This window comes from Syngnathoides biaculeatus, chromosome 18, assembly GCF_019802595.1.
Source record: "Syngnathoides biaculeatus isolate LvHL_M chromosome 18, ASM1980259v1, whole genome shotgun sequence".
Lineage (NCBI taxonomy): Eukaryota > Metazoa > Chordata > Actinopteri > Syngnathiformes > Syngnathidae > Syngnathoides > Syngnathoides biaculeatus.
The window spans coordinates 9486303-9509678 of NC_084657.1; the positions used below are offsets into that span (position 1 = coordinate 9486303).

General features: G+C 49.2%; 3 protein-coding genes across 4 annotated transcripts; 1 reads left to right on the forward strand and 2 right to left on the reverse strand.

The window, feature by feature from the left end:
- Nucleotides 1–311: 311 nt before the first annotated feature.
- On the forward strand, nt 312–8974 carry coro6 (coronin 6). 2 transcript variants are annotated; one of them, XM_061802664.1, is made up of 11 exons: nt 312–398; nt 3290–3489; nt 4853–4975; nt 5773–5902; nt 5983–6161; nt 6244–6363; nt 6464–6568; nt 7554–7699; nt 7769–7826; nt 7912–8139; nt 8428–8974. In XM_061802664.1, the coding sequence occupies exons 2-11, from the start codon at nt 3292–3294 to the stop codon at nt 8548–8550; spliced, it is 1410 nt and encodes a 469-aa protein (XP_061658648.1). In that variant the 5' UTR covers nt 312–398; nt 3290–3291; the 3' UTR covers nt 8551–8974. The 2 variants fall into 2 exon arrangements, with proteins under 2 accessions (XP_061658648.1, XP_061658647.1); XM_061802663.1 differs by having other exon boundaries at nt 7912–8570.
- Nucleotides 8975–8989: 15 nt separating this feature from the next.
- On the reverse strand, nt 8990–15718 carry LOC133491486 (von Willebrand factor A domain-containing protein 7-like). The gene is made up of 15 exons (XM_061802662.1): nt 15330–15718; nt 14331–14600; nt 13374–13467; nt 13160–13294; nt 12343–12529; nt 12085–12260; nt 11879–11991; nt 11537–11653; nt 11237–11452; nt 11019–11154; nt 10740–10895; nt 10586–10675; nt 10238–10506; nt 9857–10153; nt 8990–9787 (listed from the first exon to the last, which is right to left on the reverse strand). The coding sequence occupies exons 1-15, from the start codon at nt 15507–15509 to the stop codon at nt 9392–9394; spliced, it is 2832 nt and encodes a 943-aa protein (XP_061658646.1). The 5' UTR covers nt 15510–15718; the 3' UTR covers nt 8990–9391.
- A 2588-nt stretch (nt 15719–18306) lies between these two features.
- On the reverse strand, nt 18307–21699 carry tmem88a (transmembrane protein 88 a). The gene is made up of 3 exons (XM_061803070.1): nt 21341–21699; nt 20473–20776; nt 18307–18830 (listed from the first exon to the last, which is right to left on the reverse strand). Exons 2-3 carry the CDS (start codon nt 20770–20772, stop codon nt 18543–18545), a joined length of 588 nt encoding a protein of 195 aa, XP_061659054.1. The 5' UTR covers nt 20773–20776; nt 21341–21699; the 3' UTR covers nt 18307–18542.
- Between the last annotated feature and the right edge of the window lie 1677 nt (nt 21700–23376).

Sequence of the window (23376 nt, forward strand, 5' to 3'; positions counted from 1 at the left end):
GCACAACTTTTCACTCTTTTTAGTTTATTTTTTAACATGCATGCATGCGTGTGGGTGGCAAATGAAGCTTCTGTTATGTCATACATGCACTTTAATATGTTTTGGGTTTCAGTGCGGTTGTAACTTGTGGGGTCATGTGACAGTAGGAAGGAAGCTGTTGTGTTTGGTAATTTTTTTTATGATTATTTTTATTTTTAAATCGCTCTAAATGTTCTTTTTATATCATGTCTATCTACTGTGACCATTAAATGGATAGGAAAAGAAAAAAAAGGATTTATTTCAACCCTCAATGTGAATTATGTGTCCAGCGGGAATATGGAGAAATCCATCCGGGCATCCGTTTTCCACTGCGCTTATCCTCACGAGGGTCGTAGGCGCTCTGGGGCTTATCTCGGCAGGTAAGTGCAGGGCAAGCGGACGGATCACCTCGAACGATTTTACCGGCGCGGTCGGCCAGGCGTTTGCGTTCTTGCATTAGAGCTAAACTGCAAATTAATTGAAGATAATCGTCTGGACTTTACATATTCCCATTTTTCAAAACCAACAAAGCGCATTTTAGGGTGCGACACACAACATACACAGCAGCAAACGATTGCGTTCCGCGATGAAAGCACAAGGCGAATCGTGCACGGCTTGATTTTTGCAGTTATGCCCTTCCAAGTATGGAAGCGGGACATTATTATTATTATTACGATTAGTAATCTTGCCCGGCAGTGAGTGTCGCGTATTAAAGCGTCATGTCTTGTTGGAAACCGGTGGACGCTGTGCAGTCGTTTGATTCCTCAGAAGGCACAATAGAGTTATGTTTTGAAACCAAATATGTCACTGAGCTCAAAAAAGTAAAAGTTTGCGCGTTTATTTCATCTTTTTGTCGAAAAAACGGGTCGAATAGTCGTTTATTTGGTTGCAAAAATTCACGCTCCTTTTCAAAACATTTAATTGCTGACTTCCAAGTTTTGAAATGCGATTTAGGATTCTGCTTTGCGAGCTCGCCCCCCCCCTTCCCCCGGTTGATCAGTGGGCTCGTCTCACCCGCCTGCCGGTCCCATTTCCAAAATAGACGGTGACCCAACCCGCCCGCCCCCCACCCCCTCATCGCCCACCCAGTCCAGCCGCCGTCGCCTCTCTGCCCGCCTTGTTCGTCTGGCGTTGGGACACACGCACTCGCCTCGACGGGGGGGCCGCGCTCGAACCAGAACCTCCAGCGACGTCTCGTTTTTTTTTTTTTTTTTTTTTTTCGGCAGGGTCACGGAGGGTCTCCCCCCCCCCCAAAAAAAAAAAAAAACCTTGAGGTGAGTTTTCTTTGTGGCCTGCTTGTGTGCGCTTGCGTTTGTTGCCGTGGACTTCACAAACTTAGGGGTGGGGGGGGTGGAAAGTCTCCTTTACGGAGCAGAACTGAATGTTGACAAGTTGCACCCCCTCCCCCCACCCCACCCTCCCTTTGCTTATCACGTTCACTCAACGCCGTGCGCTGATTTGAACGCGGCACAATGCGCTGGCTCGGTCCCGGGACTATTTAGGACGAGCGGGGTGGGGGGGGGGGGCTATGCACTCGCATGTCTAAATTAGGAAGGGGGCACTCGCTCGCACGGGGGAGGGGGAGGAGCAATCTCGTTACCTGAAGCTTTTTCTTGAACATTTCCATTTTTTTTAATTTTATATGACCATAAAGTAAGGAAACCAGGAAGCAATACGTCGGAAACAATCACCCAAATGACGTCCACGTGGAAAACTTTCAATTCGCCGTCTTCGGTTGAAGTCGGGACGAGATACTGAAGGGTGGGGGTGGGGAGGGGAGCTTATTCCGGATGAAAGACTTTTTGGCGATAATCGATGCGTTCATTGTGCCGTGCAACTGGGTATGAAGATGGAGGGAAATTAAATGGCGGCCCGCAGTGGTTTGTGGGTAATCAAGCAAAACATGGGACCTCAGTGAAAACAACCCAAATTGAAATTGAAAAACTAGCTTCTCTCTCTCTTTTTTTATTTTTTTTTTTGTGTAGGAACAGTACGCTCGGTCCATGGGGACATGCAAGACAGACGAGTCATAAAACCAATTGGAAAAAAACCCCATAAATACATATATTGGGTATGGAAAAAAAAGCAAAAGACGCAGGACGTGTGCAAGGACACGCATTGCACAAACGACAGCGCCGTGTGTGACTTGCGTCACAGACGTGTTACACTCTGCTGCCTTGAGATAAGAGCGAGAGATTACGTACAGACTTTTTTTAGATATGAGCTATAGTACACAATTATTACATTTTTGCGGAATTTTTCAAGCTATTTGTCACTGCCAAACAAGATAAGAATAATATTTTAAACAAGCACATAAACTAACCGCTGACTTTAAAAAAAAAATATATATATATATATATCCCTCGATAGTACAAAAGTTTTTCCAGTCTTGAAATGATTTAATAAATGCTTCATTTGTCTGCGTGGCTGTATTATACCGCCCCCTGGTGCCACTGTGGACACACCGCAAGGCCTCAGTTCTTTGAATTTTTTGAAGCGATGTTGTTTTTATGAAGTACGATATTATAGACTGCCGTTTTTATTTAGTTAAAAAAACACCAACCTCTTCGGGGGGGTTTTCGCGAGAGGTTAGTACGGAAGCGTATTACTGCCACACCAAAAAAAAAAAAAGGCACGTTTTACATAATTAAGTAAATTATGTCAATCGTTTCACATAATCCTGTGAAACATATCACATAATTCTGTGAAACGTTACACATAATTATGTGAATCGTCTCATAATTCTGTGAAACATTTCACATAACTTTGTAACGTTTCACATAATTCTGTGAAAAATTTCAGATAATTCTGTGTAACGTTTCACATAATTATGTGAATCATCTCATAATTCTGTGAAACGCGACCTTTTTTTTGGGGGGGGGCAGTAATACGCTTCCGTAGGGTGGAACGTTGTACAAATTAAACTTGTTTTGTCGAGGTTCTAGAGTAGATCGGACGAGGCCGCCCCAGTTCGTCCAGTGTCTTGTCTTTTGTTTTACGTTCCTGCATAGGAATGACGAGAGGTGGAAATACAGACGAATTGCGCCTTCTGCCGTCAGTGCTATGGGACGAATCTCGAGACGAACGTTCATATTTGTTTGGCAAAGTTTTAAACCGGATGCCGCCCACGTTCTTTGTGTACAGGAACCCGTAAATCAATTTTCGTTGTTGTTATTGAACAGAAGAACCTGTCATCAAAAACCTTCGGAAGATGCTCGATATGGTCGCGATCCGACGAATGAACTTTTGAACGCCGTTGTCCGTCCTGCAGCCATGAGTCGCAGCATTGTGCGGCAGAGCAAGTTCCGCCACGTCTTCGGCCAGTCCGTCAAGGCCGAGCAGAGCTACGACGACATCCGCGTCTCCAAGGTGACGTGGGACAGTTCCTTCTGCGCCGTCAACCCCAAGTTCCTGGCCGTCATCGTGGAGTCGAGTGGGGGTGGAGCCTTCCTGGTCATTCCCCTCTCGAAGGTCAGTACGTGGCGCGGCCCGGCTGGTGGAGTTTTTGAGAGAGCCTCTCAACCCCGGGCCGGTCTCCTCGAGACCACCGGTTGATTCGGACCTGAACCGATGAGCCGTTGCTTTCCGTCATGCGCCTTCTCCAGTTTGAGTCACTCTGCGCCATCGCGAACTGCTACCGATCCAATCCGTGGCGAGTTTCTCAAGGCAGATTATGTTCTTGACAAATTCGGAATCTTCCACTTGAAGCCTCTGAACAACCTGAAGGCACGATATCTGACACTTTATTGCGCTTTGAACATTTGCTGAACTGAACTTTTTGGAGTTCCTGGATGGCCGTCCAGGTGGACTTTCCCTGGCTGTGTGCAAACGCCTTCTTAGATTTCAGTGTTTTCATCATTGGCGCTAGTATCAGGCCTTTTGTCAAGAACTGATCCACTTAGGAGAAACTTACCATGATTCCCGGCCTACAGACCGCACCTGGTTATAACACGACATATTTACAAAGAAAGATGGTACAGAGAGAGTTCAACACTTGCGCCGCTGTGCTAGCACTGCCGCGCTAATGCTAGCACCGCTAACAGGGCCGGTTAAAAAAAAAAAAACCATTCAGTTAAAAATCACTGAGACACGGCAGTAACACGCTCGCGCAGCGCTAACAGAGCCAGACCGGTAAAAGTCACTTCCTCTGCACATATATTCCACCAGTTTCACTCTTACCTTCTCCGCTCGAGTGCCCCCTTGTGCCCGTTAGAAAAAAATGCACAAATTAGCAGCAACGCCGCATAAACCGCAGGGTTGAAAGCGTGTGGCAAAAAATTGCGGCTTACAGGCCGGAAATTACGGCACTAGGTATATCGGCGATGATACTATGCGTTGAAGCAGGGCGACAGCCACAAAGCTCTTCAAACTGGCACTGAAATGCAGTCGAGGGATCACGCCAGCTAAGCGCGCTGTTCCAATGTCACTCGGCCGGCGGCGAGCAAGCTGCTGACATTTGGTACTCAAAGCCTTCACGTCTGTCCGGATGATCAACGTGTGATGTCACTGAAGCTAAGTTTAGCTCCCAAGGCTAACACTTCAAGCTAGGCTCGTTTCAGGCTAGCTATTAATGCTTCCCGCGCCCCCTCCGCCACCAAGAGGTTCCCCACCACCTCTGCATGCATGCTCATGGCCCACATGAAAAAGTCCCCTTTCAACACCTCACCACCCGTCTATAAATACCACTCTCGTTTGTGTGTCTGTTATTAACGTTGATACATATTCGCAGTTCACGAAAGGGGTATAAAGGGAAACCGACAGCATAGAAATGAATAATGGAGTCGGGACTCTTGACCTTGATGGAGGTCCTCTGAGGTTGTCGTGTGTTCTGCAGGTGGGCCGCGTGGACAAGAACTACCCTCTGGTCATCGGACACTCTGGACCCGTCCTCGATATCGATTGGTGTCCCCACGACGATAACGTGTTGGCTAGCGGCTCTGAGGATTGCACCGCCATGGTAACTGATACTCACACTCGCGCGAAGAGCCACGCAATCTCACGAGAACCCAAGATGTTATCCAGGATTCGGCATTGAGACCTCTGCTGCGTTTGTGTCTTGGTCTTATTTTTGGAACACGGAGGTCCACTTGGGACTAGTTTGCTTTCCATAAGAACGTGGGCGTGCTTGACTGTGGGAGGAAGACGTGGTACACCCTGAACTCGTCATCTGGATGTAGCTCAGAAATGTGAACCTAAATTATGTAAAATGGCCGGAATCGGAATACAGTAATCCTTTCTTTCGCCGTTGATTGGGACCAGAACCACCCGCGAAAAGTGAAATGTGGGTAAAAGAACTTAAGTAAAACAATATTTGTACTTTGAATATTTGTGAATTATTATGTAATTATAAAACCATATAAATATAAACAGTATCGTATGTGTACAATCTAAAAGATAAAACGTATTACTGTAGAGTTACCATTCATTACTCGGAGACTTCTGCCGTAGAATATTACGTAAATGAAAATGGCGGAAAGGAACGACAAAGGGCGGGGCTTCGATATGCGCAGCCAATCGGCTTGCGAGATAAATCCACACATGCTCTCATTGGTCGACGTTGCCCCGGGGAGTAATCGCGCGTCTTGTATCTATGCGTCTTCCCGCAATATCCCAATATGGGTGCATTTTTCCATGTTTTTTTTTGTGCGGTGGGGATCCGCGAAGTACTGAAGCCTCGAAAAATGAAGTGCAAAGTAGCGAGGGAACCGTGTATAATGTTACAATATTCATTGACAATATTTGTGCCGTCCACAGGTGTGGCAGATTCCTGATCACTCGCTGGTGCGCCCCCTCACTGACCCTGTCGTGGTACTGGAGGGGCACTCCAAGCGCGTCGGCATTGTCAGCTGGCACCCGACCACACGCAACATACTCCTCACCGCGGGTACAACCCACCCGCACGCGCTTGCAAGATCATGAATACGGACTTGAGTCAATACGACTTTGTTGTTTTGTTTTTCGCAGCCAGCGACAACCTGGTCATGGTCTGGAACGTGGGAACGGGGGAGCCGCTCATCTCCATGGACGACCACCCCGACCTCATCTACAGCATCAGCTGGAACAGGAACGGGAGTCTGTTCTGCACCACTTGCAAAGACCGCCGCCTGCGCGTATGCGACCCGCGCAAGGCCGAAGTGGTGGCGGTGAGTGGCGGCCGCCGGGAGCGGTCCAAGTCGAGGGAGGGGGGCATTGCTAACCCCATGTGCACGACCGCGTGACCCGCAGGAACGCTTGGCTCCTCACGATGGCATCCGACCCATGAGGGCCATCTTCACCAGAGACGGGAACATCTTCACCACAGGATTTACTCGCATGAGCCAGAGGGAGCTTGGACTCTGGGACCCGGTACGTGTCGACCGCACGGCAATAAATGATGTGGTATAATTGCAGATGTGCCTACAAGAATATTAAAGTTGTGGAAAAATGAACTCTTCTTCTCCCTCAGACCAATTTTGAGGAGCCACTCGCACTGTTAGAGTTGGACACGAGTAACGGCGTCCTGTTACCGTATTACGACCCAGACGCTAACATGGTGTACTTGTGCGGCAAGGTAACGTCTATCTGTACCCCACGTCCACATTACCGTCATTTCCGGGCTATGAGCCGCAACTTTTTTTCACGCGCTTTTAAGCCTGCGGTTTATGCGGTGATGCGGCCAATTTGGGCATTTTTTTGAGACCGGTGGAATATATGTGCCGAGGAAGTGATTTTTACCGGTACGGCCCTGTTAGTGCTGGACTAGCATGTTGATGCCGGTGTCTGTGATTTTTACCGGTGTTTTTTTTTTTTTTTAACCGGCCCAGTGAGCGTGGCGCTAGCGTTAGCGTGGCGGCTAGTGTTAAACTCTCTGTGTGCCGTCTTTCTTTGTAAATATCTCGTGTATTGAAACATTTTTTTTTTAACCAGGCCTGTTAGCACGGTGCTAGTGTTAGCATTAGCGCTAGCGTGGCGGCGCTAGCGTTAGTGCTAGTGTGGCGGCGCTCGCATTAAACTGTCTGTGTACCGTCTGTAAATGTCTTGCCGGCCCCATTAGCGCTGTTTGAGTGTTAGTTTTAGGATTAGCGCGGCGCTAGCATTAGTGTTAGCGCATTGGCGCTAGTGTTAAACTCTCTGTGTACTGTCTTTCTTTGTAAATATCTCGTGTTTCATTGTGTTTTTTTGTTCTTTTTAACCGGCCCCCTTAGCGCTGTGCTAGTGTTAGTGTTGGCATTAACGCGGCGGTGCTCGTGTTAAACTCTCTTTCTTTGTAAATATCTCGTGTTACATTGTGGTTTTTTTTTAGCGGCCCTGTTAGCGCCGTGCTAGTGTTAGCATTAGCACAGCGGCGCTAGCGTTAAACTCTCTGTGTCCCTTCTGTAAATATCTCCTGTTTCATTGTGGGCAATTGCGGCTTTTACACAGCTGCGGCCTACGGATGTACCAAATGGTATTTCCTTTCCAAAAGTACTGGCTGAGGCTCTGTAGGTCGGGAATTACGGTAACTGAGCCGTTTGATTGCAACGTTTGGGTGTGTGTGTGTTTGTGTGTGTCTGCAGGGAGACAGCAGCATCCGTTACTTTGAGATCACGGAGGAAGCGCCCTACGTGCACTACCTCAACACCTTCAGCAGCAAAGAACCCCAGCGGGGGATGGGCTTCATGCCCAAGAGGGGCGTGGACGTCAGCAAGTGTGAGATTGCCAGGTGAGCGAGCAAGTCTTCAGATTTTGAACATAAGTCGTCTGAGTTGTCTGCTTTGTGGTTTTCCCGAAGGTTGTACAAACTGCACGACAAGAAGTGCGAGCCCATCACGATGACCGTGCCTCGAAAAGTAAGTCCCGCCAGACCCGATCCAGATTGCCGGATCCGCCGAGTTGCGGTGAAACCCGCTGAGGTCGCGAAATGTCGCTGCGCAGTCGGACCTCTTCCAGGACGACCTGTATCCGGACACGGCTGGGCCGGAGCCCGCCATGGAGCCCGAGGAGTGGCTGGAGGGGCGCGACCAGGACCCCGTGCTGGTGTCCATGAAGGAGGGCTACGTGCCACCAAAGAGTCGCGAGCTCAAAGTGTCCAAGAAGAACATGCTGGACTCCAAGCCCGTCACCCGCCGCAGCATGTCCTCGTGCGACGGCGCCGGCCTGCCGGTCAGTCCCTCGTCTCGCGAGTGCGTCCGTCCCCCTTTTCAGTACGTCCGAGCACGTAAATGGACGATACCGTTTTGCGCCGTCGATGGTCGTCTTCCGTTTTCACTTTCTCTTCCTTTTCTCCGCCATCTGACCTTGAACTTTGACTTCTTTGTTGACTGACTTTCCGTCGCTGTCCTTTTCTCTTTCCCTCCCTCTGTCCTTCCTTCCTCCCTTTCCCGTTTCCCGTCCTCCGTTTCCTCCTCTCCGTCGCACGCATCTCTTCTCCGCCGGCCTCTCCTCGTGCAGCCCGTGCTGCTCGAGCAGCTGCTGGAGGAGATCCAGCACCTGAAGGCGACGGTGTCGTCTCAGGAGAAGAGAATCAGCGACCTGGAGAGCAAACTGTCCCAGTACGCCAACGGGATGGCCTGACGGAATACGGTCCGGGAGCGGCTGTGAAAGCGCTTTGCGGCGCGGCGGCAGCGCCACCGCGCGGCGCTCCGAGGTAGCAGCCGCGCTTGGAGCGTGAATCCACGTTGCGGTGCGACTGTCAACGTAACGGACCTTTAACCCCGCGGTCAAAAACTCTTCTTAGTGTTTTTCTTCCAAATAAGAACGAGGGATGAAGGTTTGAGGGACATGCTAAGATGGCAGTCGATGAAAAGGGATTAAAAAAAAACCAACAACTTCCTGGTGAGAAAGTAAATAACCTTGAAAAAGTTACAAACCCTTTAAATTTTCTACGTCGGCTCATCTCGCAGTCCTTCACAGCCATGTGTAAATAGACAAAAAAAGGAGAGAAAATGCGTTCCGTTTGTGGCAAAGTCCTGTAAAAGATTTGACACGTGACGACAAAATAAAGTGTTTTTTTTTTTTAATATTTGCCTTCTTTCATCTGCTGCGGCAATCTTTCGTCTTCATAAATTGAAATTTGGCTTCAGCGGTCAGCAGGTGGTTTTCTTCACAGATTATTTCCACAGAATCGGCAGCATAATCATCACAATCATAATCATAAGGGAAAAAAATCATTTCTTAAGGTCGTAGCACTTCAAAACAATCCTTCAAGTACATACACTGCGTATGTGTGTCTATTATATAGACTTGTGCACGTAAAGAAACCCCAACCTATTTTTGGGGTACAAAATCATTTTTCAGAATCATTTTTTTCATATTATTTGAAAATGTTTGCATTGGAGGTTGGCCACCAGGAAAAGATAAGCCCCAAAGAGAACACCTTAGCGCGTCACGCTCGCAACTGTTCTTCGACTGCATTTCAGCAAACGTTAAGGCTCAGCAAGACTCCGAGCGCCAGGGCGAGCGCGACATGGCTGAGGGGCGTTCGAGTGCGTGAAGAGGCCACGCCCCCTGAGCTGGTGTCGAAGGCGTTGAAGGCGCACGTGGCCACGTTGCCCACGCGGTCCACCGCCACCAGCTCCGCATCAGGTGAGGCGCATGACGCGTTGTAGGTTGCCAGAACGACGTCCCCGTCGTCGGGCGCCCGTCTGAGGTCCAGCGTTCCGTTGCCTTGCACGAGGCTGACCCGCTCCACTCCGGTCCCTCCGGTGCCGTCGCTCACGCGGAGTGACAACTCCCACGAGGTTGTGCTGCAGTTGTGCACGCAGTTGACGATGCACACCACCTCACACACGGGAGATGTGAAGTCTGACACCTGCAAGGAGACGGGAATCGCTAAGACAGCCATTTTGCCAGGTGGAACGTGACGGGCGGGGTGACCAACCGGATTTAAAACCGAGATCCTGAGGACAATGTAGTTGATGCCCAGGTCTCCGGTGCCTTCTGCCTCGATGACGAGGGTGACGGTGGTGCCCGAGGGCGTGTTGAGGGGCACGGAGAGCGTCACGGTGCCGTTGGCGGTGACTCCTGGCTCCACCAAGAGCGAGCTTGGAGCACTGACTGTGTAGAGCGGGTTGTTGGTGGTGACGCGGATCGAGACGTTCCCTCCAGTTCTCTCCGTGTTCAAGAAAAAAGGCACCGACAACACCATCCCTGGCACGAAGTTGAGCTCTGCTTCAGCCTAGACATGGATGACGTCAGCTAGTGGAGACTCTGACAACATCTTGCCAGGTGATGCGCTGGCGCTACCGCGTTGCACACTCACCCGAATGGTTAGATTGGATCCCCGGGAGGTGGTTTCCGACAGTCGTCGGAAAGAAATTGATTCTCCGCTCGCGTTGGTCACAGTTCCCTCCACGAGCACCACAAAGGGCAGAGACGGAATCGTGTCGAAACGAACCAGGAAGTTGCCACGCCCCTGCGGCTCCACGACCCCCTCAACCTCGACAGAACTCGCCGCCTCTACCAGAGTGACCATGGTCACGTTAGCTGTGTCGCTGCCCGTAAGTGTCACCAGCAGGGTACCGTTGGTGTCTTCAAAGAAAAAGACGCTTCATTAGGAAGGTCTGTTGATGCGGATGTGACATTTGGGGGCAAGAAGAAGTTCCCTTACTGGCTGCGGGACGGGAATCAAGAACATCAAATGTGTTTTTCGAGGGTATGTACTCCACAAAGTCAAACAGGAAGTCAAGGGGACTCTGGCCTTCAAAGTAAAACAAGTTGACAATCCACTTTTCTTATTGTCTTTTTATCGGTAGAATACTCACTTGTAGCCCTCAGCGTGTATGGAGCTGTTGCCTCTACTTGCACTCTCCACGTTCCCGCGTCTTCTGTCCTTAGCGCCAAAGTTTGCAAGTTTCCCACCATTTCCGAGGATGAGATCAGTACGTCTATGCCCATTCCATTGACGATCCTTGTAATGCCTGTGAAGACAGGAAGTGCAACACTTATAACTGAAGTCATCCTCCGTATGACCGCTGTCCACAGCTCCTTCAAGGTCTAAAAAACTTTGAAAGACTTTGTTGTGTGTTTTCAATTAGTTTTACCTCTCGGGTTGGTAAGACTGATCAGATCGGGACGTCCGGTAATGAGAAGTCGGACGTTGTTCGAGGTCTGGTCGACCGCAAATGTGAATGTTTCTGGATCCTGTCCTGGAGTCCTGGATGCCTGCAGAAGTGTCACCTAAGAAAAGCAGTCAAACATGTCGAGCTTTACTCGTGTTGAACTTCTCGCAACAAAGTCAAAGACATCTTGCTGGAGCTACCATCGAGGAGTTGGACATCTGCCCAATGATTCTGGTGGCTTCTAAGAGTTCGTCGTTTTCCAGCTCTATCACCAGACCTCCCGCGGCCAGGGCCACGTCTTGGTACAGCTGAATGTCTCCTGATGCAATCCTTTTGTGCTGCTGCAGACCACTTCTAACCCGGTTTCGCCGCCGCCGCCGGCTGTTTTCCCCTGTTCCTGTGATCAGGAAGTACACCTGGATGGAGAAACACCTCTTTGACGTGATTTGTCGTTCGTCAGGTACTTAAAATGTCACAAAGTCGGCCCACGTGGCACCCACCACAGATTGAGTCCGCTCAATGAGAGCGATTACGGTGGACTTCAGCTCTCGGTCTTTGGCGGGTGCATCTGTGAAGAGGAAGATGTCTGAGCTCTGAGGAGCGTTCGACAGCGCCAACTTGACGTGAAAGAGAAGAATCAGAATTAGAATCGAAACGATCGTGGCAAAGTGTCCGACAAATGCAAATGTGTGGAGTTGATCTCTTGTGATTTTTGTTCGTCACCGAGAGACTCTTGAAGTACGTCGGCTTTTTGACTGTGGTTGTCCCACTCACGTGACAATTCTTTTCACTCTTCTCTTTTGAGAAGTAAAGAACATTCGTCAAAAGGTGAGTGGTTGTACCTGAAGGCCCGAGAGACTCAACTCTCCTTCATCTCCTCCACCGCTTGCTGACAGATCATCAATACTGTCCATGAACAATTGCGGATCGGTTGTCCTCATCAGCGGCCCGAATTCTGAATCAAACGAGTTGATGTTATCTTGCGTTCTGTCAGCGTGGATACCCGACAATCATCTGCCGCTCCCGGTCTGCGATGCGACGTCCTTACCTGGATCGTTGAAGGGCACGAGAATGTAGGACAAAGGTTCGTTCGGAGTGCCCACTTGGCTGCTGATGAAGGAGGATGTCGCGTTCTGCACTGCCGCGATATCGTCGCTCATGCTCTGCGTGGTGTCAATCACGAAACACAGCGCTTTCCCGGATCCTCTGGAGATCCCCAACATCCTGACGACGGAGATAAAAGCTTTACGCTGCGCCGAAATTGTTGCGGGTCGTGCCCGCGGCTGCGCGTTTCAGGCCGGCGTACTGGAGGAAAGGCACGTCGCCCGTGGCCTGGCGGACGTTCTCCAGGATCTCGCTCGTTGCTGATACTGCCAGATTGGCCGCCCGCGTGTGGAGGAACCCGTGTTCTGAATCAAACGTGTCTTTGTTTATCCCACCAGTGGGCTCGATTATGCTGGTCAGGTCCAAGGCTCCTCCGTGGCTGCATTTTCCTGTACGTGCACAAGAATGTCAAATCTCGGCTTGGAATTGCAGCAAGCAGAAGAAGGACATCTTCGATGATGACGGTTGACCGACGCTTCAAAAAGTTTTGCTTCGAAAATCAAATGAGGTAACTTTAAGAAAGAAGTCATAATGAGTCTGGTATCAACAGGATGCTTCGGTTCTTCCAAACGGCAAATTCGAGTTCTACTCCCGACTTCAAACAAGTTTTCGATCGGCCCGGTCACACTCGCTTGGCGTACTGGGGCCCAGGTTGCTTTTCCAATTACGACAGGCACCAATCAAAAGAGTTTGGCGGTGGTTCACTAGCGCAGCGGATCTTTGCCTCCCCGGGTGTGGCGATTTGTTGACGTGTTTGCTTGCGTGCTTGGGTCTTGCCGAGCAGAGTTTATTTTTAGCCGACCGGAGCTGATAACTTATGGAGCGCGAGGCAGGGTGGATATCACCGCTGATCTGATTGTTATCAGGAGTGCTAAGTGCGTCGGGAGATGAAGCAGAAGGGAGGCCGCTAGCGAAGCTGTGATGACGACCCCAGAAACCAACGCTGCCGAGCAATTTTTTTCCCTCTCAAACGCCAGATGTATCGTGACCAAAATGGACTTGACGAAGACCTCACTTACCGCTGGGTTTGGTGGACACGAAGGGGATGATTCCAAAATATCCCGAGGTCAGTATCTGCTCCTGGATGATGTCCTCGAGGATGTTGTTGCTGCAGTCGTCCCCGTCGCAGCTGCGACAGGTCGCCCTGGTCACATCTGCCGGAATGGTCGTGTTTACAATTCCTCGCGGGACCTGGTCCGCGGTCCTTTGGGTTTATCGTCTCATCTCGCCTACCTGCTATGTTGCCGATGCTGGTGTCGGATCTGATAAGGTTGGAGTTCGGAAATTCATTGCCGATCTCCACCCAGTTGCTGTGGCTGTAAAAATCCTTCAGGTCGCAGATAGAAAAAAAAGATTGTTTGATGATTCTTCAAATCCGATCAGATCGAACCTGATTAACTTGGCGTACAAAGATGTACGTCTCAAAATGCGTGATGCCCGAATGACCGTAGAAGACAAATTTGGTTTGTCATTGGTAAGTCAGACTACAGAGAAGATGTCCAACCCCCAAAAACCAATCGTGTTAGACTTTTCTTTGCGGCGTCGTAGGGTTATTGTTGATCCAAGTTCTTTGTCGTGGACTAAGTCAGTCACACTACAAGAAATCTTGTCATTCCCGACAAAATGCGTCAGGCCCTATCTAGGAAATCTGCTGCAGTCGGGCCGATATCTGGCCTAAGATACTGTAGTCTGATCGAGGAATTACAGAGTTAAAATCAACCCCCTGTGAGTAAGAAATTAGACCTGGCACAGAGAAACCAAGTGACAAATGCTGGTCTGGAGCGAGAGGACACAGCAGATCGGGACTAGAAGGTGACGGCATGGAGCTCTGGTTTAGTGGAAAAAGGGGAGGGTCACAAATGGACGCTTGTCAATTTAAAGATCCCAGCTCTTGTCGGGCAAGAGGCGGGGCACACCCTGAACTGGTCGCCGGCAATTCTCAGGGCGCAGAGAGACCAACAACCAATCAGTCACACCTAGGGGAGCGATTTCGAGTCGCCAATGAATGATGCACAAACCGGAGTGCCCACCCGGAGAAAACCCACGCAAATTCCACGCAAGCGAGGTTGGGGTTGCCCCCCGGCCTTCGGAACTGCTTTAGAAAATCAGAATTAGCATCAAATGAAAATGTAATATTTGTTAAAAATGTGGATCTTGAGCCTGTCCCTAAGTGGCGAAGGGGAGCGGAACCTGTAACGGGTGTAGAATCATCCCCAGGATTTCCTGAGCCGCTTCAAAGTTTTGCTGCACGTTGTTGGCCTTGACCGTCCGCAGGCCCGACGTGATGATGTCGCGACCGCCGACGAAGGACTCGTCGTCGAAGTGGAAGCTGGCGTTCAGCGCCTGGACCAGGTCCACGCGCACGTTCCTGGAGATGATGGACGTGATGGCCTGCTGGAAGCGCTTGGAGTTTTCGGACCTGCACGCGACGGCCACCGCCGTGATGGTGAAAGGCTGCGGCTGCGGCGCACACAACCCGTGATAGTAATTCATACATTTCGCATTTCATTCATCAACAGAACCATAAATGATAAATGTTGTCCGTGAAATTTTCCTTGCCTGACCTCGTGTGACTTTCTTGCGATAAAGGCCCGTGCAGATCATTTTGGATTCATAAGAACTTATGATATGGAAGAGGTCTTGCGTGGTTGAAACGTTCGCCGAGAGCCCTTCAAGTCTTCTAATTTCATTTTTTTTATTTGCTTAGGAACAAGTTATTCATGGGAATAATTATTTCAAGTGAACCAATATTTGTCTATGGCACTGCCCGTTTACCTCTGCGAAAATATTCCAAAATTGTAAAAAAATGAAAAAAAAAGCTTTTATTTGTATCTACCCGATTAATATCATAACATGCAAGCCGAGTGAACGGAACCGAAACAAGGATTGAATTTGATTACAAAACCAAAAATTTGAAATATATCTGAATTAATACATATGAAAAATGAACGCAATAGTTGTGAAATTAATAATTCTCAAAAATGCCCGGCCCTCATTTTGTTAATTATTATGACGCCGATTTATCCGACAACCGCCACCATTGTCATGTTTTGAAATTGGTGAGCAAAAGGTGTGCGTGTTATTCCCAAAATATGAAACCCCCCCCACCCCCCACCCACATCAACGACATCAGAACTGTTGACAACGAGTTCCCGCCGACACCGGACCAGAACTTAGACGAAATCTTACGGGGGGCGAGAAGTCGTTGCCCTCGGCTTCGGCCAGCGCGCGGCACGCCTGCACTGTGACGTTCAAGATCGCTTCTTCCGTGATTTCCAGGTGATCCTGCGAACTTCCCGGTAGGATTCCAAATCCTTCGGCTCCGCTCCGAAGCAGCAGGAGGCCCAAAATCCCCAACGCAGGTGACATGTCCGTCCGAATCGAGACGAGCGGCGCGGAATCCGCCCCGGGGAGTCGCCGGTTTGATGCCGCCTTACGTTGAGTTTTTGTCTCGTCACGCTGAGTCCAAACGAGGACGGCACGGAAAAGTCAATCCGTCTGTCTGCTTATTGGCTCGGGTACTGGTTTACGTGATCTTGCGACGCGTAATTTGGATGCGGTTTAAAAAAAAAAAAAAAAAAGAGGCAAGGCCGAGCCGGACCAGTTCAACCTGTTGGCTCTGCTGATAGGCCATGATGACGCTGACGATTAGAATTTTTTTTTTTTTGCTGCTCAGTCAAAACCTCGGAATGCGGTTTTCATCTGATAAACGTACGTCAAGGTGATGATTTAATATTTTGGGTCAGGAATCGTTCAGGGCGGACGCGGCAACTTCTGAAAGTGAGACCGCGGTGAAATCAAGTTCTGCGACTTGGCGTTTTGGTTTTTGGTTTTGTTTTGTTTTTAGCCGGGAAATAGACAAATTCAAGCGTGAAAAAAAGGGGAGAGAGGGTCGGGTTGACGGCATGAATTCCCGATGCGCCGGACCGCTCGCTCGGGGGTCAGTGGAGGTCCACGGGTCCGGGTCCGTTTGTCACACCAATCCACACAGATGTTCCTTGCTTCGGGTTTTTATTCTTTAGTTTGCGGCACGGTGACGGAACTGGTTAGATCGTCGGCCTCACAGTTCTGAGGACCGGGGGTTCGAATCCCGGCCCTCTCTGTATTGAATTTTCATGTTCTCCCTGTGCCTTGCGTGGCTTTTCTCCGGGTGGGCACTCTGGTTTCCTTCCACATCCCCCCCCCCCAAAAAAAAAAAATCATGCGACATTAACTAGACACTCTAAATTGCCCCAAGGTGTGATTGCGAGTGCGGCTGTTGTTTGTCGACATGTGGCCTGCGATTGGCTGGCGACCAGTTCAGGGTGTACCCTGCCCACCTCCTGCCCGATAACAGCTGGGATAGGCTCCAGCACTCCCTTGACCCTCGTGAGGATAAGCGGCTCAGAAAATAGATGGCTGGATGAATTCTTCGGTCTTTCGACGCTTCTGTTGAAGTTTTCATTTGTTATAGTTTATTATTTTGTGGTTTCTTTATCACGCTTGAATTATGTCATCGTTCTGTTTGGTTGATTTATTTTCATCTTTCTTTCACTTCCACTTTTTCAAACATTTTGCGTCATTTTTAGCCAAATCACACACGCCAACCTCCTTCCATGAATCAAACGTGACCTGCCGTCGCCCATAATTTCCACGTTAATTATCAGTTCTTGACTATCAATTTAGTTCTTTTAGTTTAAACGCATTTTATGTTTGGAGTACATTTTCGATATTCTTCCAATTATGTCCCAGATACTTTCCAACCTTCTCCTCCCAAAATGTCTCCCCCTAGTGACAAGAGACCCCCCCCCTCCACCGTCCAAACCCCCAAATTTGAGAACCCCCCCATATTTTTCTGCTATCTATTCTCGATTCCTCGCGCAAACCTTTCGGCCATTCTCAACCTTCATCAGGCGCAACTTACTCGTCCGTACGTTATCCACGCTGTCTTTTTTTTGCTTTTTTCCCCCCAAAAATGAATATTTCTTGCCTTCCATCTTTTTACGCTTCATCACTCCATGCATTTTGCTGTTCATATTTCATTCTTTCTTCACTTATTGATTTCATCGGTCTGTCCTTCCAGACTTTCTCCTTCTTTTCTTTTTCCTTTGCTTTTCTCCATTGTTAATTTCTTACATTTTCATCCTTTCTTAGTTTTATTTTTTGTTTTTTTTTGTACTTCTCTCCTTTTGCGAGTTCACTCGTTTTCCTGCTCTTTTGACCCTTTGTACATTTTTACAATTCCCTTTTGATTTATTTCATCCCCTCTTCCCGGGGGGTCGCGAAGGTCACCGGTGTTCCGATTTTATAGGTCAAAGTCAGGCTTTGAAAAATGTGATTGTGGTTCCAAAATATGATATGAATGATTGCTTGGCGGTGGAGGCGAGAGGGCCACATTCCAACCGACGACCTTTGAACTGCGCGGCGCGCACATGCGCTCACCGGGTGGCCACGGTGTCGTTTTCCATTTTTCGTGAAAAATGAATCACTGAGTCCGTTTTTTTGTTTGTTTTTTTTTTTAGTTCCACATCACAGCAATGTTAAACAAATCTTTATTGACAATTTTTTTTATTTATCGGTTCTTATTGGGCATTTATGCAAGGAATCCATTTTGCGGCGACGCGAGCGACAAACGTGTGACGAAATGATGTTAAGACGCTAGATGCAAAAAGAAAAAAAGTTTAAATCATGACCAAAATGTCACTTTAAGTCCAAGTAAGAAAATTGGAATTAAGATGTCGGCCTCAACTATTCAATGGAGTTTTCGACTCATGTTCTGATTGATACAGTGATATTTTATTGATTTAATACACGCATCCATTTTCCTAACCGCTTATCCTCACGAGGAGTGCTGGGGTACGCCCTGAACTGGGTTCCCAGCCAATTGCAGGGCACAAGGACTTTTCTTTCGGCTTGTCCTGTTTGTAACGGACGCTCATATTTTACACCGGATGCCCTTCCTGGATTTGAACTCACAACTCCTGGGTAAGCAAGCCAATGCTCTAACCACTGAGCTACAAGGCCTCACATAGAGACAGACACTAAACGTTAAATCTTTATGGATAAGGATAAAATTCCAGTGCAAAACCCCCACAGGCTGGGTCGGGGATTGAACCCGGGACCTCAGAAATGTGAGGCCAGCGCCTTACCAGCTGAGCCCACCGTGCCGCCGTGCTCGACTCGATATTTAGCAGGCTGAAAATCACAATACGTCGACTTTTGAATAAGGTTTTATTGGGAAAAAAAATATATATCTTACAAAGAGTAGCATACAAAACTTTTGGCTAAACATTGACTGAAGTGGATTGATTTTCACAACGAATAAAAAAAAAAAAACATTAAAGAGGAATTAATAAAAATAAAAAAAAAAACAAGTAATAAATTCTCTCTCTTGGCTAATGTCAGAGGTCGCCCTCGCCCACCTCACACCCAAACGCTGCCCTTGCCCTCCCTCTCGGCGGCCTCCGGCAAGCCGCAGCAGCCGCCCACTCCGGGCCCCCGGCTGCGAGCGGGCGGCAGGTTCTTGTACACGGCCCGGCTGTAGGGAATGAAGCACAGGCCCAGCTGCAGGTGGCGGGCCAGCCGACAGAAGGCGGCCAGCGCCAGGACCAGCAGCGGCGTGAGCAGCAGGAAGCCCACCACCAGCAGCGCCACACAGCCGGCGTCGTCCAGCAGGTCCGAACAGTACACCGAGGTCCCGTGCGGCTGCACCTGAAGCCAAAATCGACCCGTTTTTCGCACACTTTTGAAACATGAATGGAGAGCAGATAACAAAATTTGTCAAACAATATTCCGTATCTGTCCCGACGTTAAACGTGTGCATTTTGTGCTTTTAAGAGACCGGCCCACCCGCAAAATGTATTCAACAATGATATTTAGTTATGAAACCACGTAGTGTCACGATCATCATGTATTTTAGTGTACATTTTTGTTAGTATCTCATTGGGTGGAAGAAATCATGTGACTCCAACGCTTTGGAGAGCCGCCCGTATATTTGCAGTTTGAATATCATAGCAAAATCATTTTCCATGTTGTTCACTGTTTTTGTCTTCTGGCTAATTCTGTAGCATCTTGGTGCCGAGGACTTCTTGGTCTTGAAACATGTTGCGGTGTTCCAATTGGACAAAAAATCCCAGCCTACAGAGCGCACCTGGTTATAAGCCTTGGTACACAGAAATTATTTAACGTTAGCGTGAGGCTAGCATTAGCGCGAAGCTCGCATTAGCACAGCGCTAGCGTTAAAATCTTTCTGTGTACCGAGGCTTAAAACCAGGTGTACTAACGCTAGAGGCTGGTTATAAGCCTTGGTACACAGAAATTGTTTAACGCTAGCGTTAGCATGAGGCTAGTGTTAGCGCGGCACTAGCATTAAAATCTTTCTGTGTACTGAGGCTTACTAACCAGGTGCACTAACGCTAGCCCCTGGTTCTAGGACTCGGTACACAGAAATTATTTAATGCTAGCGTTAGTGCGGTGCTAGCATTAAAATCTTTCTTTCTCCCGAGGCTGTTAACCAGGTGCACTCACGCTAGCGGCTGGTTATAAGCCTCGGTACACAGAAATTGTTTAAAGCTAGCGTTAGCATGAGGCTAGTGTTAGCGCGGCGCTAGCATTAAAATCTTTCTGTGTACTGAGGCTTATAACCAGGTGCACTAATGCTAGCGCTTGGTTAAAAGCCTCGATACACAGAAATTGTTTAACGTTAGTGTTAGCGCGGCGCTAGCATTAAAATCTTTGTGTGTACTGAGGCTTATAACCAGGTACACTAACGCCTTGCGCCTCGTTATAAGCCTCGGTACACAGAAAGCGTTTAACGCTAGCACCACGCTAACGCTAGCACCGCATAAACCGCAGGGTTGAAAGCGTGTGAAAAAAGTTACGGCTTGTAGGCCGTAAATTACGGTCGCGTTCCGCCGCCATCCCATGACAATCTATTTATTTTGGGTGGTGGTGGGGGGGGCGTGAAATACTCGCAAATGATTAGCGACACAACAACGTATTCCTGAGTTTCCAAAATACATACTTTCTTATGGTACTGAATTTCTTCACATCTTTTTGTGCAGTGAGTATTTTTAAATCTTTTGTTAATTTTGGTCCGCTGCGCAAGCGACGCTGCGAGTCACAGCGGCCAAAGATTCAAAGTTCTCCACGAAGTCCCAGGAAGACTTTTCAAAACAGGATCGTGTCGCTAAGAAAAGTTTTCAGACGCGGGGAGGCCGAGCTGGAGTACCAAAGTGAATCCTAAATCCCTGCGCGGTGAGCAATTGATTTTGACTTTATGATTGACTTTGTCTACAGCCTCAGATGTAAAATATTGTAAAAATTGGCGACCATAAGGGGGGTGGGGACTGACCGTGGAGTGGCAGAGGAAGCCGAATATAATCATGACGAGCGCTGGGGTGAGGATGGTCCCGAAGACGATGCCGGCCAGCAAGCCGTTGATGGCGGCGATGATCAGGTTCTGCGCCGTGACCAGGACGGAGCAGGCCCAGCAGTCCAGGGACCCCCTCAGCTCCAACGGGGGGTCGTCGCCCGCCCCGCCCGTGGTGTACGGCGGGGGCACCACCGCTCCGGCCCCTCGCGTGGGGGAACTCGGCTCCGAGTGGGGCGGCTCCGGCGCCTTCTCCAAAGTCCCGTTCCGTGACAGACTCATGGTTCTGGTGGAGCAGAAACGGGGGGGGGGGGCAAACACACTTCAGGAAACTGATCGCAGTCGCTGCTGGTGTGTTTTTACACAATTAAAACATCAAAGGTGATTCCGAAAAACAGCCTCAATGGGTCGCACGCCGAGCAAGGCATTCCACAAATCTGATTACACTCACAAAGGACCAAGCCGAAATTAATTTCATTACCTGTACATTGATTTTTTTAATCGTTTTTCACCTTTTTTTTTTGCATTCAACCGTAAATCGTTTCAACCGAGCAATATTTTCTTTCTTTCAATATGTGCAAAGTTTGAAGCGCAAGGAAATGGGCACTGCCGACCCCCCCCCCCGACTGCAGAACAATGAGTCCGTAAAAAAAAAAAAAAAAAATTCCTCTAATCAGCAACCGACATCGTTTTCGCCTTTTCATTTTTACGTCTCTATGAAACTCGGCCCCGGCGAAGACGTTGACGCGCGTTTGTACTTTTCGTTTTGTTTTCATTTCACGGACAAAAACCGTTGCCGTGCAATGAACTTTTCCGATTTCATCGTTTAAAAGCGCTCAATTTGACTCACTTGGGGGGTTGCGGGGTCGAAGCCGACGTCGCGTCTGTCTGGTGGTTTGGATTCCGAAGAAAACGAAGGAACTCCGAAAAGGTTTGGAGGTGCGTTGCAGGGATGAGGAGAATTTCAAGAATTTCCTCCTGATGAATGTCTTCCGTGGAATTCCAAATCCAGTGCTGGTGCTGGTCGTGGGGGGGAGGGGGGTGTGTGTGGCAGGAGTCCGTTTAACGGAATCCGAAAGGCTCTCGTTTGTTTTAGTCGCGGCTCTAGCAAGGCATCGGGGGCCGCGCGGGGATCGCAAACGAGGCCCAAGACGTCCGTCCCCCCCCCTGCTTTCCTCGGTCCTCAGGAGAAATCTGCTCTCGCTCGGACTGCGGCGTGAGATATGAGGGAGGGGGGCAGGGAGGGGGGGAGTTAGTGTGTGTGTGTGTATCCCGAGTACAATGGAATCGGACTCTGGGCCGGTGTCCGGATTTCTGTGATAACACCAGAACCCAGATGTGAATCCAGGGGGGTGGGGAAGACTGTTTACTTGAATAGATTACAGGAGCCCAGGGGTGGGGGTGCTTCCCCGAGCGCACGGTTTGATACCCCCCTCGACACCTTTTTCTGTCACGAATTCCGTCGTCGAAAGCTCAGCTCTGGCAACCCGTGAGCCGCATTCGAAAAGTCCGAGGCGTGACACAAAAAGCGCACGAGGATTCGTTTTTCCCCGGGGGGGGGGGGGGGGGATGTCAGAGCGAGTGACCTTTGACCCCCTTTTGATGAACAACAGATCTGCGGGCGAGGAAATGAGGTCGGGGGTAGAGCCGAGCTAATTTGCCGGAGGGAAAAAAAAAAAAGGGACAGATAAGAAGCCGTCGGGGGCTCAGTTCAAAGGGGGGGAAAGTCGGCATTTGCGACATCAAGTCTCATCTGCGGGCTTTATCGTTTATTTATTTTCATGTTCAGAGGGCTGATACACTGTACATACTGTTCAGTGTTTATTTGAAGAGAAGATAGAAAGAAAAAATGTAGACGGCTAAAAAAATAAAATAAAACAACGCGGACGCCATCAATGGTTTTGCAATTAAAAATGCGTCTGTGTCCGTCAAAAGCGCTGCTAGGTTGAGGCTTGTTAAGAGGAAAACTTTTTTTTTTTTTGGTTCCTGTCCTTGGACGCAGGATATCCCCTCGCCGCATCCGCAGGCCTCGTCCAGATGTGCGGCTCGACCCGTTTTTGTTTTCGTCAGGCCTCGGGATGGAGGGGAGAGATTAAAAATAGGAACAGAAACGTAAAGTCGACAATTAGATGACTTGACCGGCACCGATGATTTCATGCCGGGGGGTAAAAAATATTTATCGTTGACGTGTGTGGTGACGATTATCCTGCACACCGCTGGGAAAATGCGTTATTACATCATTATTACTATGCAGCCATCCATCGACTCACACGGGAAGACTGGAGCTGAAATTCGAACCCTGAACCTCAGAACTGAAAGGCAGACCACTATACCACCGTGATGCCAATATCATCAACACCGTCCAGCTGTCCATTTTCTTCACCGCTCATCCTCACGAGGGTCGCGGGGAATGCTGAAGCCGACCCCAGCTGGGCAGGAGGTGGGGTACAACCCTGAACTGGTTGCTAGCCAATCACAGGGAAAATCACACCTAGGGGCAATTTAAGGTGTCCAATTAATGTGGGATCGATTCCCGCTCAGTGATGGTGCTGATATCTGCCCTGCGACTGACTGGCGACCAGTTCAGGGTCTCGTCCGCCTTTTGCCCGAAGCTTGCTGGGATAGGCTCTGGCTTTCCCGCCACACTTGAGAGGATAAGCGGCTTGAATGATGACATGACAACTAATGTGTCATGTTTTTGGAACGTGGGAGGAAACCGGAGCGCCCACCCGGAGAAAACCCACGCAGGCACGGGGAGAACATGCAAACTCCGCACAGGCGGGGGTCGGGATCGAACCCGGGTCCTCAGAACTGTGAAGCCAATGCTTTAGCAGCTGAGCCGCCGGGAATGCGACGTGTCACACCCAAATGATCCATTGTCTTTGC

Bases quoted from the DNA above. Each gene is read 5' to 3' on its own strand.
- coro6 (XM_061802663.1), top strand. From the start codon at position 3,292: ATGAGTCGCAGCATTGTGCGGCAGAGCAAGTTCCGCCACGTCTTCGGC. The intron at 7,700-7,768 runs GTGAGCGAGCAA...GTTTTCCCGAAG, and splicing joins AGCAAGTGTGAGATTGCCAG to GTTGTACAAACTGCACGACA. The intron at 7,827-7,911 runs GTAAGTCCCGCC...GTCGCTGCGCAG, and splicing joins CGATGACCGTGCCTCGAAAA to TCGGACCTCTTCCAGGACGA.
- LOC133491486 (XM_061802662.1), bottom strand. From the start codon at position 15,509: ATGTCACCTGCGTTGGGGATTTTGGGCCTCCTGCTGCTTCGGAGCGGA. The intron at 14,601-15,329 runs GTAAGATTTCGT...TGTGCGCCGCAG, and splicing joins GCAACGACTTCTCGCCCCCC to CCGCAGCCTTTCACCATCAC. The intron at 11,453-11,536 runs GTGGGTGCCACG...TTCTCCATCCAG, and splicing joins TTGAGCGGACTCAATCTGTG to GTGTACTTCCTGATCACAGG.
- tmem88a (XM_061803070.1), bottom strand. From the start codon at position 20,772: ATGAGTCTGTCACGGAACGGGACTTTGGAGAAGGCGCCGGAGCCGCCC. The intron at 18,831-20,472 runs GTCAGTCCCCAC...TTTTGGCTTCAG, and splicing joins GCTTCCTCTGCCACTCCACG to GTGCAGCCGCACGGGACCTC.